The following is a 14,302-nucleotide window of genomic DNA, read 5'->3' as shown; positions in this document are numbered from 1 at the left end:
TATATATTTAAACTCTTTACTATAAATAAAATAAAGTATTATACTAAACATATGTTTCAATTTTATGTTTTAAAATTAATAAAGTGATTAGCCTTAGGTACGTTTTAGATATATAAATTGATAATGTTATTGATTAGTTCGTTAATTTTGAAATTTTAATATTAAAAAATTTTTACTCAAACATTATTCACCATGTTTGTAATTTTTCCTTTCTTATTATTTCCGTGCATTGAAGAGCGTGCTCATTGCAAAAGCCGCCAAACTCCATCGCGATTGTTTACTCTCTCTTCAATCAGATGTATTTTGCATCTGTTCTTTCCTGCGAATTTTCATTTTGTTTTCTTGATTTTTAGGGATCAATCTGCTTCCCTCTTTTGGGACTCTGCCACTTGAAGATTGTTTTATTTAGCAAAAATGAGCTTGGGATTTTGTTCTTGAGGTAAATTTACCTGTTTGGAGTAATTGGGTAGTGGAATTTTGAACTGTTCTTGAGATAATCCTTTATTTGATGCTTTTGGGTATTCCGCTAACTTGCGTTTTTCTTTGCAGTTGTACTAAATTTGAGTGTTTTCTTGGAGCTGTTAAGATGAACTTTTTAGGGTTTCTTTCCGATTTAATCTCAAACTAGACGCACTTAAATTCAGATTTTTGGAAAAATGAAAAACCTTACAGATTTAGCTTATTTAGTTATTGAATTCAACACCAGTTTACAATGTTCATGTTTTCATTGGTGTAAAGTCGAAAAGCAAATCTATTATTGATGATTTTGGGTGAAATTTCATTTTCAGTAAAGGAAAAAACGAGAAAAAAAATATATTTTTGTGTATTCTTTTTTCTGATTGGAATTCGATTCATGCGATGATCTAACTTCTAACTTTAAGGTCTTACTCGAACAATCTTATGGTCGAAGTTCAGGGACGACGAGGCAAATATGCGAACAGCTTATCAACTTCATCCGATATATTACTTTCAGAGCAGGTCTTTCTCTTTCTGTCTTCTAATTTCACCGACGATCGATTCATAATGGAATTATGGCTGATGCTTTATCTGTGAGATTTGATATCTTTAAACCTATTGTAGAAGGAGCTCTACTAAATATCATGGATCGGTTAAACTAGGAGGTTGGTGTTCAAGGCAAATTGGCTTCACCCGAAGAGATCAGAGTATACGATATCTTACACCAATCCGTAAAACTAGGTTGTTTGTGATTTCCAGCACCAATGACGGCTATGCATATGCCCCTTTGCTAGAAGAAGAGCACAATATGAACAATGCACCCCCTTCTGAACCAGAGACATTCTTCAGTGGATGGTCTCCTCCGATGTTTTTATGGAGAGGATTATCTGTTATTGTCCTCGCAGGGCAGGTTATTATTCGGACTTTAAAAGGTAAGGTCCACTGGAGGAATACTCTCCAACAACTGGAGAGAGTTGGACCAAAATCAGTCGGGGTTTGTCTTCTAACCTCCGCATTTGTCGGGATGGCCTTCACCATTCAGTTCGTTAGAGAATTTACCCGATTGGGTTTGAACCGATCAATTGGTGGGGTATTGGCCTTAGCATTCTCAAGGGAGTTAGGTCCTGTGGTTACATCGATTGTGGTTGCTGGACGAATCGGGAGTGCATTTGCTGCGGAATTAGGAACAATGCAGGTTTCAGAGCAAACCGACACTCTGAGAGTTCTTGGATCAAACCCCGTTGATTACTTGGTCACACCCCGTGTTATCGCTACCTCTCTAGCTTTACCATTTTTGACTCTGATGTGTTTCACAATCGGGATGGCATCAAGTGCCCTTCTGGCCGATAGTGTTTACGGGATCAGCATTAATATCATCTTAGATTCAGCGCAAAGGGCTTTACGTTCGTGGGATATAATTAGTGCAATGATCAAGTCTCAGGTTTTCGGTATGGTTATATCGATAGTGAGCTGTGCTTGGGGAGTCACCACCATGGGAGGAGCCAAAGGTGTTGGTGAGTCAACGACTTCTGCCGTGGTTATCTCTCTAGTCGGTATTTTCATGGCGGATTTTGCACTCTCGTATTGCTTCTTCCAATGGGCTGGAGATTCTTTGAAGAATTGTGTATAATGATGCTGGTCATTTTGTTGCGATCTACATGTGAACGGTAGCTTTTTGTGGCTAATTTGTTTTTGGAATATAAAAAGGCACTTGTGGTCATAAGTTTTTGTGGACCAATCAAATTATTGTCATAAAAAGTAATCACAAATGATGGATTAGAAATTAGTTTAACGTGTTTGAGTTAAACGATCTTAATGAATAAGTGATGATTGTTATGAGTGTAATATTAAACATATGTTGTCTCTTGTACAATTGTTGAATGATATTCAAGTTTCGACAATTTAGGTTTGTACAGTCTATTCCTAGGCCAACTATGACGGAGGGAACAAACACACGGAAATGTTAGTGTTGTGGGATCAACAGTACAAATATATAATGCATATGGATGTCATTTCTTACCACTCCACAAGTACACTCAATTATGTCATATATATTGATACCATCTTTTAGATTTTTACATGTCCCATTCCACGACGGAATTGTTGACCAAATACCTATGAAATCATTATTTTCTACATATCATGTATCGTTGTACAATTAAAACGCATCAATGAATGAATTTACTCTATCAGTATACAAAAATATTGATGATTGTGTTAGTCAAATGATGAATACAATCGTACTTGTAGATAATGTTGGAGAACTGATTCATGTAGATGTCATAGTTGATTCATTTTTTTTATTTGATTTAAATTTTGTTATTATTTTAATTATTTATTATTTTATTAGTCGAAATCAAAACACAAACTAAAAAATCATATAAATTCGGAAAATGAAAAAAAAAATAATGAAAAAACTTATAAAATTGGTAAAAGAACACAATTTTATTTAATTTTTTAAAAAGAAATATGCTTAGTGAATACATTTTTATTAAATCAAATAAAAAATTTTGTTGTGGCCAATCGAGCGTATCACACATGATAAAGATACAATTAATATGGTATATCTTTGTTTTACGTGACACATCTAATCAATAATAAATATTATTTGAGCAAGCACATTTGGTACTCATTTGGAGCACTCTCTTTCTTTCCTTTAGAATCCTCATTCCCCTCTCTTCTAAATAGAATTAGAATTAACTGTAGAATTTATAAAAAAAAAAAATAATAAATATTATTTGAGCAATCACATTTGGTACTCATTTGGAGCACTCTCCTTCTTTCCTTTAGAATCCTCGTTCCCCTCTCTTCTAAATAAAATTATAATTAACTATAGAATTTATTAAAAAAATAATAATAAATATTATTTCGATATTTAGTTGACTTTATATATCAATTAAATAATATTATTTAACTAAAAAAATCAACTTTATGGCATTACAGGAGTTAATATAAAGCAACAGATTTAAGAAAATTGTTAAAAGAACAATTTATTTATTTATTTATTTATAAATTAAAAAAGGCATAGATCCCAAGTGATTTAGATCCATAAAATATGGTGGTCAGCCATGTAACTTATCTTTAACGACGAGTACAATTTTAATACAATTTAAATATTTTATAATTTTTTTTATGAAAAATCATTTTAATTTAATACTATAGTTTCTAAATTATATAGGTTAGGGATCGTCAAATGTTAAATCCGACTTTATAGAATTAAGATTTTATTTTGAAATTTAAATTTGAATAGAGTTGTGTGAGGTTAAATTATAATTTAGAATGAAATTTTTTATTTAAGATACTATTTTATAATTTTTTATATATTTAAGGATAATTACTATAATAAAAATATTCTTATTGAGTTGGGTCAAAGATGAGTTTTTATCTCTATAAGTCAAATCAAAATTTTGAGACGGATAATAAAATATATTATTCGAGTCAAAATAACTTTAACTGAAAATTGCATGAACAAATGACTCCAGTGATTAAAAATATATTTGTTATCTCTAGAAATCATGTGTTCGAGTATGACGTCGTAAGAATATTTAAATATTTATTGTTGAATAGTTGAAAGTCTTTTAAATGAATACTGAAAACTCGATTGGATCTAATCAGTAATCATATCTAATATAAATTCATAAAATCTATTAAATTAATCATTTGATAAAAAAATATTTTAATTAAATATATTGAATTTATTTATATAGTTAATTTTTAGTTAAACCGATCCTACTACGTATCCTTCGTAAAGACAAAAATGGAAACATAATAAACCTTAATAACTTTGTAATGTGTAATAAAAGGAAACGTGGGATTTGCATGTTTGGAATTAGAACTTTCCATAAACAGAAGCAGTCTTTCCATTAATATTCCTCTGCATTTTAATGGCTTCCCTGTACTTATTAAATAGCTTTGTCAGTTTCTTCTTTCCTTGTTTTTCAACCCAAATCCCCATATGATTCCTCATTCTCTTCCTCAGTCTCCATTGATTTCTTTCGTTTCAGAATTTTCTCAAAAGCATGGAGAAGAAACTTATCATTAATGGAGGCCACTGCCATAACCAGTTCTGGTTTACTGTTCTTCTTTCCTTTGTTTTTTGCTTCTTGTTGTTTTGCTTTGATTATTCAGTTCTTTATAGCTCCAACAGTGGAGTCTCCTTTTATTCCGAGAAAACCCAGAAAGCTAACCAGCTTGCCGCCATTGATGAACCTTCTGAAATCCCAGATTCCCAGAATTTTCCTTTCCCGGAAAATAATGTTTCATTAACTATAGTTAATAATGTAACTGATCCATGTTCAGGAAAATACATATATGTTCATCGTCTTCCTCGGAGATTCAACGTTGATGTGCTGGAGGATTGTCGGAACCTTGTGAAGTGGTTTAATATGTGTCCGTCGTTGATGAATTCTGGGTTTGGTCCAAAAGTTGAGACACCCCAAGGTGTCTTGTCGGAAAAAAACTGGTTCGAAACGAACCAGTTCATGTTGGAACTCATCTTCCATCAAAGGATTAAGCAATATGAATGCTTGACCAATGATTCATCAATGGCTTCCGCTGTTTACATACCCTTTTACGCCGGCCTCGACGTGGGACGTTACCTATGGGGCTATAATGTGTCGGTCCGAGACTCTTCGGCATTCGGTATTGTCCATTGGCTTCGTAAACAACGCGAATGGAATCGGATGTTCGGTCGAGATCATTTCTTTGTTGCCGGGAGGATTGCTTGGGATTTCCGGCGACGAATCGATAACGAATCCGACTGGGGTAGTAGGCTTATGAACTTGCCTGAATTTATGAACATTACAGTGTTGTCTATAGAATCAAGTTCATGGAGCAATGAATTCGCCGTACCCTATCCGACTTACTTCCATCCGTCGAGCGACATTGATGTGATTCGTTGGCAAAAACGAGTCCGAGCTCGAAAAAGACGGCACCTGTTCTGTTTTGCCGGTGCACCGCGCCCGACCATGAAGGACTCGATCCGGGGTGAGATCATCAATCAATGTTTATCGGCAAACCAAACATGCAGGTTTCTTGATTGTAAGGCTGAGGGAAACAAATGTAACACACCAGTTGAAGTGATCAAAGTGTTTAGGGACTGCAAATTTTGCTTACAGCCCCCGGGGGATTCGTACACTCGGCGCTCGACTTTCGATTCGATTATCTCCGGGTGTATACCAGTTTTCTTCCATCCGTATTCGGCCTATGCACAATACATATGGTACTTCCCTAAGAATTATACTAAATACTCTGTCTACATCCCCGAAATCGACATCAAAACCGGCAATGTGAGCATCGATAGAGCACTTTCGAGGTATTCGGAACATCGAATAAAAGCAATGAGAAAAGAAGTTGTGAAATTGATCCCCAAGGTGATATATGCAAATCCGAAATCAAGATTCGAGAGATACGAGGATGCCATTGACATTGCAGTGAAAAGAGTTCTTGAAAGAGTGAACAAAGTTGGGGAAATTACCAGAGAAGGAAAGGATCCAAGTGTTGAGTTTGCTGCTGGGAATCAATGGAAATCGAAATTATCTGGAATTGTGGGAGATCAACCACTGGAGCCACTCTTCTAAAGAACAAAGAAGAATGTGCAAAAACCAATTGTTTATTTTTCTTTTCTTTGATTGAAATTTCTGTTTGTATAAAATAGATTTGGTTAAGTCAATATATGATATATTATATTGCTTCGACTCTTCATTTTTCTTGAATCATCCGTACTTAATATCAATGTGTTTGTTGTGGTCGAGGTTTTCGGGTTGGAACCTCGGAAGTATCTGCAGAAATGGATAGATATATGTGAGTTATCACTGAAAGAAAGCAATTTAGAAACATGTAGCAGAAAATCAAGATATCCCTACTTAGAACTTTGGATCAGACTCAGGTGCAAGTGTTCGACATGAGTAAGAGTCCAACACAAATATGTTCAATTTGATATGCCTAAGCATTTAACATAAACAATTTATTTCTGGAAATTCATCGGAAATGTTACTGGATTGAACGAACCTTCCTGAAGTCACCATCTGAAAAAGTTTCCACCAGTTTAGGCCACGAGGAAAGCAACCCCTTGCATAAGCAGGGTCACCACTGATTACCCTTTTACGATCAACAAAACAAGCACTGAATTTAGTAGCCAATTCTACTGGTTCCCTTATATCCAATCTCAAGGCCTTTCCCAGAAGGATTTCATTAGTGTGTGGACCATAAGCATCAGAAATGTCAAGGAAAGTGACTCCACTGTTGATGGTATGGTAGATAAGGTTGATCATATCTGGTTCGGGCTTGGTTGGACCATAGAAGGCTGACATGGTCATGCAACCTAGACCTCGAGCCGACACTTCTAGGCCTTAGGTTCCTAGCTTAATTCTCCCCATCTTTGTTTCCATTTCTTCTTTCTTCTAACAATAGCTTCAACAGGTTCAGCAATAGCCTTTTGCATATCCCTTTTTTTAGCTTATCTAGCAGAAGAATGCAGCCATGGTATTGAAGTAACTAACTTGATTAATGATTGGTAATCAGAATGAACAAATTAACTACAGGTTCTCGATTGTGATCGTGGAAAAAAGGGATGCACGAAGAAAAGGAATTTTGATCGTGGAAAATGAACCGGAGAAGAAACATAAAGATCTTATACAAGAAGTTGGCGAGCAAGAGCTAAGCATTAGGGAAGAGTCAGCAGGGGACAACACGATTGTTCCTATCTCTTATGGTGAACCGAGAGACAAAACTGGGGGGAAACAAAAGAAGTATCAAGAGGGCTTCACTGGAGAAAAATGAAATGGCTCATAATTTGACTCCCAAAAAGTCACGCACGGAAAATGTCTAGAACAAACAAGTAGGAGCCGCAGACTCGGATGAAACTGTCGCCGGCTTAGAAACCTGTCAACAGTTCGTGAACTAAAGAGGTTGATATCCTCTAAAGATCCTCGGTTGGTGTTCGGGTGTGAATTTCGTCTTATGAAGACCAAAGCAGAGAAATTAAGAGTGAACATGGGAATGAGTGGAAGCATTGTTGTGGAATGGAACCATGCTAGTACTGAACTGATTTTTATGTGGAAGGATGATATTAAGGTGGAACTTTTAGGCTCTTCCAAGATGCACAATGTTCAAGGGACAAATGAACACTTCCGATTTATCGGTTTCTATAGCATGTGTGCTCGAAATAAGAAATGGGAGAGCTGGGAACGTTTGGACTGAACACGGACTACTCTGAACTTTCGTGGCTGATGGGTGGAGATTTCACCGAGATCCTTTTGCCCAATGAGAAAGCTGGTGGCCGGAGAAGACCATGGGTGGAAATGAATAATGTTGGAGAAGCACTAAGAAGGAATGACCTTTGGGATTTAAAACCTCCAAGAGGATGGTTGTTCACATGGCAGTTGGCATTGTGAGCGACTTGATAGGTTTGTGGCCTCCTAAAGATGGCGGGCCATGTTTCCAAATGCATCAATGATCTCTTAATCCTCTATCAATTCTGATCATGCGGTTATTGTTCTTAACACACAAGAGGAACCATAGAAACCAATGCATCAGGGCAAATTTTAGGCAGCCTCATCTCACCACAACATGGTGACCAGCTTTTATGACAACCGCATAACATCGAATGTTACAAGTCCAAGTCAGGTTATATTAGAATATTAGAATGTTAATAAAGATTAGTTAGTATTTATTTTTAGTTAGGACTTTGTTATTAATTTGTTATGATTTATTGGTTACTTGAGTTATATAAATCATATCTTTGTATGAGGTTGAGACAGTATTCAATATTTAATAGAAAATTTCTGTCATCTCTCTTTACATTTCTTCCTTCCACGTTTGTTGATTCCATGGTTACTTTCTCACATAGTATTATTCGCTAAAAGATTCTGGTGCCGTTTTTCACTTCCACTGTTGCGCCAACGATTGAGTTACTTTACTCTCACTTTCTTCCTTCTCTTATTGTGTACAGATGATGTAGAAAACAGATTTGTTTTCCCCCTATTTTCGTTGAGATTGAAACTTGTTTTAGTGTCTTACTGTAAATACATGGAGAAGAGCTCATTTCAATGGCTCCTCTGCTTTTAATACTGTGTCTTCCTTTCGCATTTGGTGGGTATGACTATAACCAAGCTATAAGTAAGAGCTTTCTCTTCTTTGAAGGTTAAAGATCTGGGTATTTTCCTCGTGACCAGAGAGTCTCATGGAGAGCTAATTCCGGCTTGAATGACGGTAAAGCTCACCCTGAACCTTACGTTCTTTATGGAGAGGTGGAGATGGAAACAGTGACCACTATTGTTGTCAAAGACCAGAGGACATGACCTCCGATCGTCATGCTTACAAGATTGACCCAAGCAACCCAGGGTCGGATCTAGCCGGTGAGACCGCCGCAGCCATGGCTGCCGCCTCAATCGTCTTCCGCTGCTCCAACCCAACGTATTTCACCGAGCTTCTTCGACACGCTTATCAGCTATTTGAATTTGCTGATAAATACAGAGGCAAATACGACAGAAGCATCACAGTTGCTCAAAAGTACTACCGATCCGTCAGTGGCTACAATGATGAGTTGTTGTGGGCTGCTGCATGGTTGTACCAAGCTAGTAACAATGACTACTACTTGAACTATCTTGGAAAGAATGGTGACTCTATGGGTGGAACCGGCTGGGCCATGATCGAGTTCGGATGGGACGTCGAGTACGCTAGGGTTCAGACCCTCGTCACCAAGTTCTTGATGCAAGGCAAAGCTGGTCTCCATGCTCCAGTGTTTGAGAGGTACCATCAGAAAGCAAAGCACTTCATATGGTCTTCAGCAGTTCGCAAAATGCCATTACAAACAAATGCGCCTCCAATGTGTTTGGCTAAATGCTTCAATGATATTATTATTCTGTTATACACTGCTGGTTGGAAACAAATGGATCGTTACTAGGATTGACTTTGTTTCATCTACTACTTGTAATATGGTGTGCTGCATGGTGTTGCATTGCTGATTATTTTGGTTGTGCATCATCATGATTGGTTGCTTCTATCTCAAAGTGTCAAAAAAAAATATCAAGAATTTTGTATAAGAGGATGAAGAAGAAAGAAATGAAGGTGAATAAGAAGAACGAAATAAAACATCGGCACTTTCGATTTAAGTCGAACGGAAGGAAGTATCGATACTTTCGATTTATGTCGAACGGAAGGAAGCATCGGCACTTTCGATTCAAGTCGAACGGAAGGAAGCATCGGCACTTCCGATTCAAGTCGAACGGAAGAAGACATCGGTACTTCTGATTCAAGTCGAACGGAAGGAACCATCGGTACTTCCGATTCAAGTCGAAAGGAAGGAAGCATCGGCACTTTCGATTCAAGTCGAATGGAAGGAAGCATCGGCACTTCCGATTCAAGTCGAACGGAAGGAAGCATCGGTACTTCCGATTCAAGTCCAACAGAAGGAAGCATCGGCACTTCCGATTCAAGTCGAACGGAAGAAGGCATCGGTACTTCCGATTCAAGTTGAACGGAAGGAACCATCGGCACTTCCGATTCAAGTCGAACGGAAGAAAGCATCGGCACTTCCGATTCAAGTCGAACGGAAGGAAGAATTGACACTTCTGATTCAAGTCGAACGAAAGGAAGCATCAACACTTCCGATTCAAGTCGAACGGAAGGAAGCATCTGTACTTCCAATTCAAGTCGAACGGAAGGAAGCATCTATACTTCCTATTCAAGTCGAACGGAAGGAAGCATCGGCACTTCCGATTCAAGTCGAACGGAAAGATGTATCGCACTTTCGTTTCAAGTGTTCGTCTTTTCATCAAGAAGGGTGAAGAAGTCGGGAGAATATTATAATGTTAATAAAGATTAGTTAGTATTTGTTATTAGTTAGGACTTTGTTATTAGTTTGTTATGATTTGTTGGTTACTTGAGCTATATAAGTCATACCTTTGTATGAGGTTGATGCAGAGTTTATTCAATATTCAATAGAAAATTTTTGTCTGTCTCTCTCTTTACATTTCTTCCTTCCACGTTTGTTGGTTCCATGGCTGCTTTCTCACAGGTTACAACTGGCTGTTGATGGAGGCTGGAACTGAAAGAGCCCGTTCGCTCATCTGGAAGACCTTGATGAAACTTCACACGTTGCCAAAAATCAAACTTTTCGGATTGCGGGTCTGCCACGAGGCGCTACCCGCTGGTTTTAAGTTGGAGGCGATAGGTCAGGGTTCAGGAATCTACCCTATGTGTAATCAGGAGCGTGAGACGGCTCTCCATGCGCTTAAAGACTGCCCTTTGGCCAAAGAAATCCTTGGGATCTCAGGTCTGGATCGAATACCTATTGATATGCAATCAGCTAATTCTAAATATTGGCTTGAAGAAGGTGTTGCAGGTTTGCTCGACAAAGAAGGTATCACAATGCTGATTATACTCCTATGAAACGTATGGAATCGAAGAAATAAATGGGTGCGCAAAAGAGAACTTCAAAGAGCGAGGGACGTTATTAACGCAACATGGCTTCTTGCAACGACTTTACGAAGGCTCTTGGGGCACCTTCATGCAACCACGAGAGTTCTACAAAGGCGTAACAAGCTTTGGAGCAAACCGAAGGAGGACATGCCGAAAATCAATGTTGATGGGTTCATCCCCAACACCGGAGCTGCTACAATAGGTGTGGTTGCCCGAGATCACAACGGGATGGTTATCAGTGGACTTGCACAGCGACTTAAAGGATCAGAACCGACAAAGTCAATTGAAGCTAGCGGTTTCACGGAGGGACTTCGCTTGGCAACCGAGAACGGATGGAAAAATGTGATCATTGAAGGGGAAAGTTTTTCCGTTGTTAACCGTTTGACAAACCCATAAAGGGACATTTCGATGAGTAGATTGATGCTCAACGAGAAACACACGATTCTCGCTAGATCCCCAGCCTCCAAAGTTCGTTATGTAAATAGGGAGGCAAACCGGATTACTCATTCACTCGCACATTGGATTTTGTCGATGATTAATCCTTTTTTTGTTTTTTCTTGATCAATCAGAATGTATTGAAAACGATGTAATTTTGGATGTCATTAGCATTTAAATATATCTAACTTTGCTTTTAAAAAAAAGTGTTTACATCGACGTTACCATTCAAAAATATATACTCAAATTGCTTGATTCAGATACTATTGTTTCATTATCCTTGGAATACACAATCGCAACATGGCAAACATAGATAAACAGCTACAAACTTAGCAATTTACCATCACACAAGCAGACCTATTGATACTTTTGGCATACACTTATTCTCTGGAAACAACATACAGACTCAATCATGGTGGTTTCGACACAGATATATATCCAGGGCATTACATTAACTTCAAGATCATACCTCATCATGAAGATTTCATCAAATATGGTATTCAGGGTCTCCATGAAGACAATGGAGGAGTCTCGGATTCATCGTGAGTAACAAGGAATCCACCATATCTATCTCCTTTCACGGAACCTGCCGAAGCGATGGATTCGAGCTCAGACATCTCTTCGGGTGTTAGTTTTACAGATAAAGCTCCAACATTCTGGTTGAAGTTTTCGATTTTGGTGGTTCCAGGAATTGGGCAGACATCATTCCCTTGGTGATGAACCCAAGCCAATGCAAGCTGTGATTGGGTGCACCCTTTCTTTGCTGCTATCTCATTAACTCGATCATAAAGGAGTTGGTTATGCTCCATAATTTCAGGCTGGAACCTTGGCAGTGTCTATGAAAAAAAAAATTGCAGATTTTCATTCAAATTATTGGGTTAGTAATTTGTAATCCAAAAAATAATCAAATCGGAACTAACATAAAATAAAACATGCATAAGGGACGAGATCTAACGTGACTCAACCTCCTTTATCTCTACGGATGCAAAATAATAAAAAAATATGCTACAAACTTCCTGAAGTCATCATCGGACAAATTTTCAACAATTTTAGGCCCTGATGAAAAGAACCCTCTCCCAAGGGGACTGTAAGCAACAATCCCAATGCCAAGTTCTCTAGAAAATCATAAAAGATAATCACTTTAGAACAAAGAATTCACACACTCTTTTACCTGAAATGTGTTCTAGTCTTGAATAAAAAAAACCTGCAAGTTGGAATAATGTCAGCCTCGACGTCTCTGGACCACAAAGACCACTCTAACTGCACAGCACTTATAGGATGCACCGCATGCGCTCTCCTAATCGTCGAAGCCGACGCCTCAGATAAACCTATGTACTTAATTTTACCTTCTTCAACTAGTTTCTTAAGTTATCCAATCTGGATCAAAATCCATTCATTTCAGTGTGACATTAATACAAACACTTCATCAACTACGAGAGCATCAAGAAAAAGGATGAGAAAAACAAACCGTGATTTAATTGGGAACCTTGGTATCAATCCGATGCTGATAATAAAGATCAATACAATCAACACCCAGGCGTTTCAAGCTACCTTCACAAGCAGCTCTAACCTAAGCAGGATCACCACGGATATCCCTTTTGCCATCGGTATAATCAATACCAAACTTGGTAGCCAATTCAACCATTTCTCGAACACCGTCTTTCAACGCCTTCCCGAGGAGGATTTCATTGGTGTGAGGGCCGTAAACATCGGAAGTATCGAGAAGGGTAATCCCAGAATCGATAGCGTGATGGATGAGCGCAATCATGTCGGATTCAGGTTTTGGGGGGCCGTAAAAAGCTGACATCCCCACCCAGGCCTTGAGCTGATACTTCGAGGCCCTGAGAACCCAAGTTGATCCTCCCAACTTTTGCGGTCGCCATGTTTGATGTTTCACTGAATCTGCTGCAAATTTCAAGGAATTGGTACTGGTGATGAGGAACGGAGATTCGAATAGTGTTATATAGTGAGCGGGAAGGGAAGATGGCATTAGGAAAGCCATACGTAGGAGCCTATGCTGTAAAGCATTACCAAACAATTTTATGATAAATGAAACAAAAGTAGGTTTGGAGCGTCAATTCAATAATCATTCTATGTAGTGTCATATTCTTTATTAATCAGTCAAAATATTATATATTAGTAATTAAATTTAAAAAAAGTAAGTAAAAAAATTTATCAGTTACCTATATGATTTAAAGAAATGTTATTTTTTTAAAAAGATTTAGATTGGAATAATTTTGTCCGTAAAGTGAATGTATTATTAAGAAAGATTCTGAACATATATTATTTATAATTACTTTAAATTATTAAAAAAATAAAAAATATAATTATACATGAGATCCTCAAATTACAACCACGTTTTAAATAAGTGTTTAAATTTTAAAACATTTGTACCAATCTTTAAAATATGACCTGTTATAATTGTCACACCTCAATTTATGGGTTAAATTTTATTAATTTAAAGTATTAAATTAAAGTCGTAACAAGAGAAAAGTTTAAGACCAAATTGTAAAATTTTTAAAAGTTACAGCTCAATTTCGGAACCTGTAGGAAGTTTAGGGACTTAGCCCTAAATTTTTCCAATTTATCATGGTAAGTTAAAACCCGAATAACTCCCTCAATTTTTCGAAAAAAATCCTCAATTCTCAATTTCCCCAAACCCCGAACCCTAGCCCTATCGACCCCCTTTATCGCCCCGATTCTCCACCTTCCGGTCATCATTTAACTCGCCACCACCATCGTTGTGTTCGTCGTCGATAGGATATCAAAACTCCTCTTATTCCTCATTAAGATCAACTGTCGATCGTCGGGATTTAAGCCGAAGAAGTTCGTCGAAAAGTTTTTCCCGTTTTTCGACTTTCCGTCGATTAGCCCGACCGTTCACCTCACCGCCAACACGGTTGAGATCCCCGTGTCATTCCGATCACAACCCAAGTGGAATTATCACTCCATCATTGCCCATTCGCCTTCCGTCGTGGTAAAAGCACCG

The 14,302-nt window shown here is 37.7% G+C and overlaps 2 protein-coding genes and 1 pseudogene across 4 annotated transcripts; 2 read left to right on the top strand and 1 right to left on the bottom strand.

Annotated features, from left to right (window-relative positions):
• The first annotated feature begins 257 nt into the window (after positions 1-257).
• Positions 258-2,180, top strand: LOC120191724 (protein TRIGALACTOSYLDIACYLGLYCEROL 1, chloroplastic-like). Of its 3 annotated transcripts, none has more exons than XM_039194641.1 (3): positions 258-295; positions 913-978; positions 1,081-2,180. In XM_039194641.1, the coding sequence occupies exons 2-3, from the start codon at positions 932-934 to the stop codon at positions 2,084-2,086; spliced, it is 1,053 nt and encodes a 350-aa protein (XP_039050572.1). In that variant the 5' UTR covers positions 258-295; positions 913-931; the 3' UTR covers positions 2,087-2,180. The 3 variants fall into 3 exon arrangements, with proteins under 3 accessions (XP_039050572.1, XP_039050574.1, XP_039050571.1); XM_039194643.1 differs by lacking the exon at positions 258-295 and adding an exon at positions 326-439 and having other exon boundaries at positions 916-978; XM_039194640.1 differs by lacking the exon at positions 258-295 and adding an exon at positions 326-439 and having other exon boundaries at positions 882-978; positions 1,081-2,179.
• Positions 2,181-4,475: 2,295 nt separating this feature from the next.
• LOC120192133 (probable xyloglucan galactosyltransferase GT14) lies at positions 4,476-6,057 on the top strand. Its single transcript, XM_039194967.1, has one exon. The coding sequence runs from the start codon at positions 4,476-4,478 to the stop codon at positions 6,033-6,035; it is 1,560 nt and encodes a 519-aa protein (XP_039050898.1). The 3' UTR covers positions 6,036-6,057.
• A 5,511-nt stretch (positions 6,058-11,568) lies between these two features.
• Positions 11,569-13,302, bottom strand: LOC120191715 (annotated as a pseudogene).
• Between the last annotated feature and the right edge of the window lie 1,000 nt (positions 13,303-14,302).

The sequence above is a fragment of the Hibiscus syriacus genome, unplaced genomic scaffold, assembly GCF_006381635.1.
Source record: "Hibiscus syriacus cultivar Baekdansim isolate YM2019G1 unplaced genomic scaffold, ASM638163v2 tig00116971_pilon, whole genome shotgun sequence".
NCBI classification, from domain to species: domain Eukaryota; kingdom Viridiplantae; phylum Streptophyta; class Magnoliopsida; order Malvales; family Malvaceae; genus Hibiscus; species Hibiscus syriacus.
Note: the sequence above shows the minus strand (reverse complement) of the source record. Positions and strands in the feature narration are given on the sequence as shown.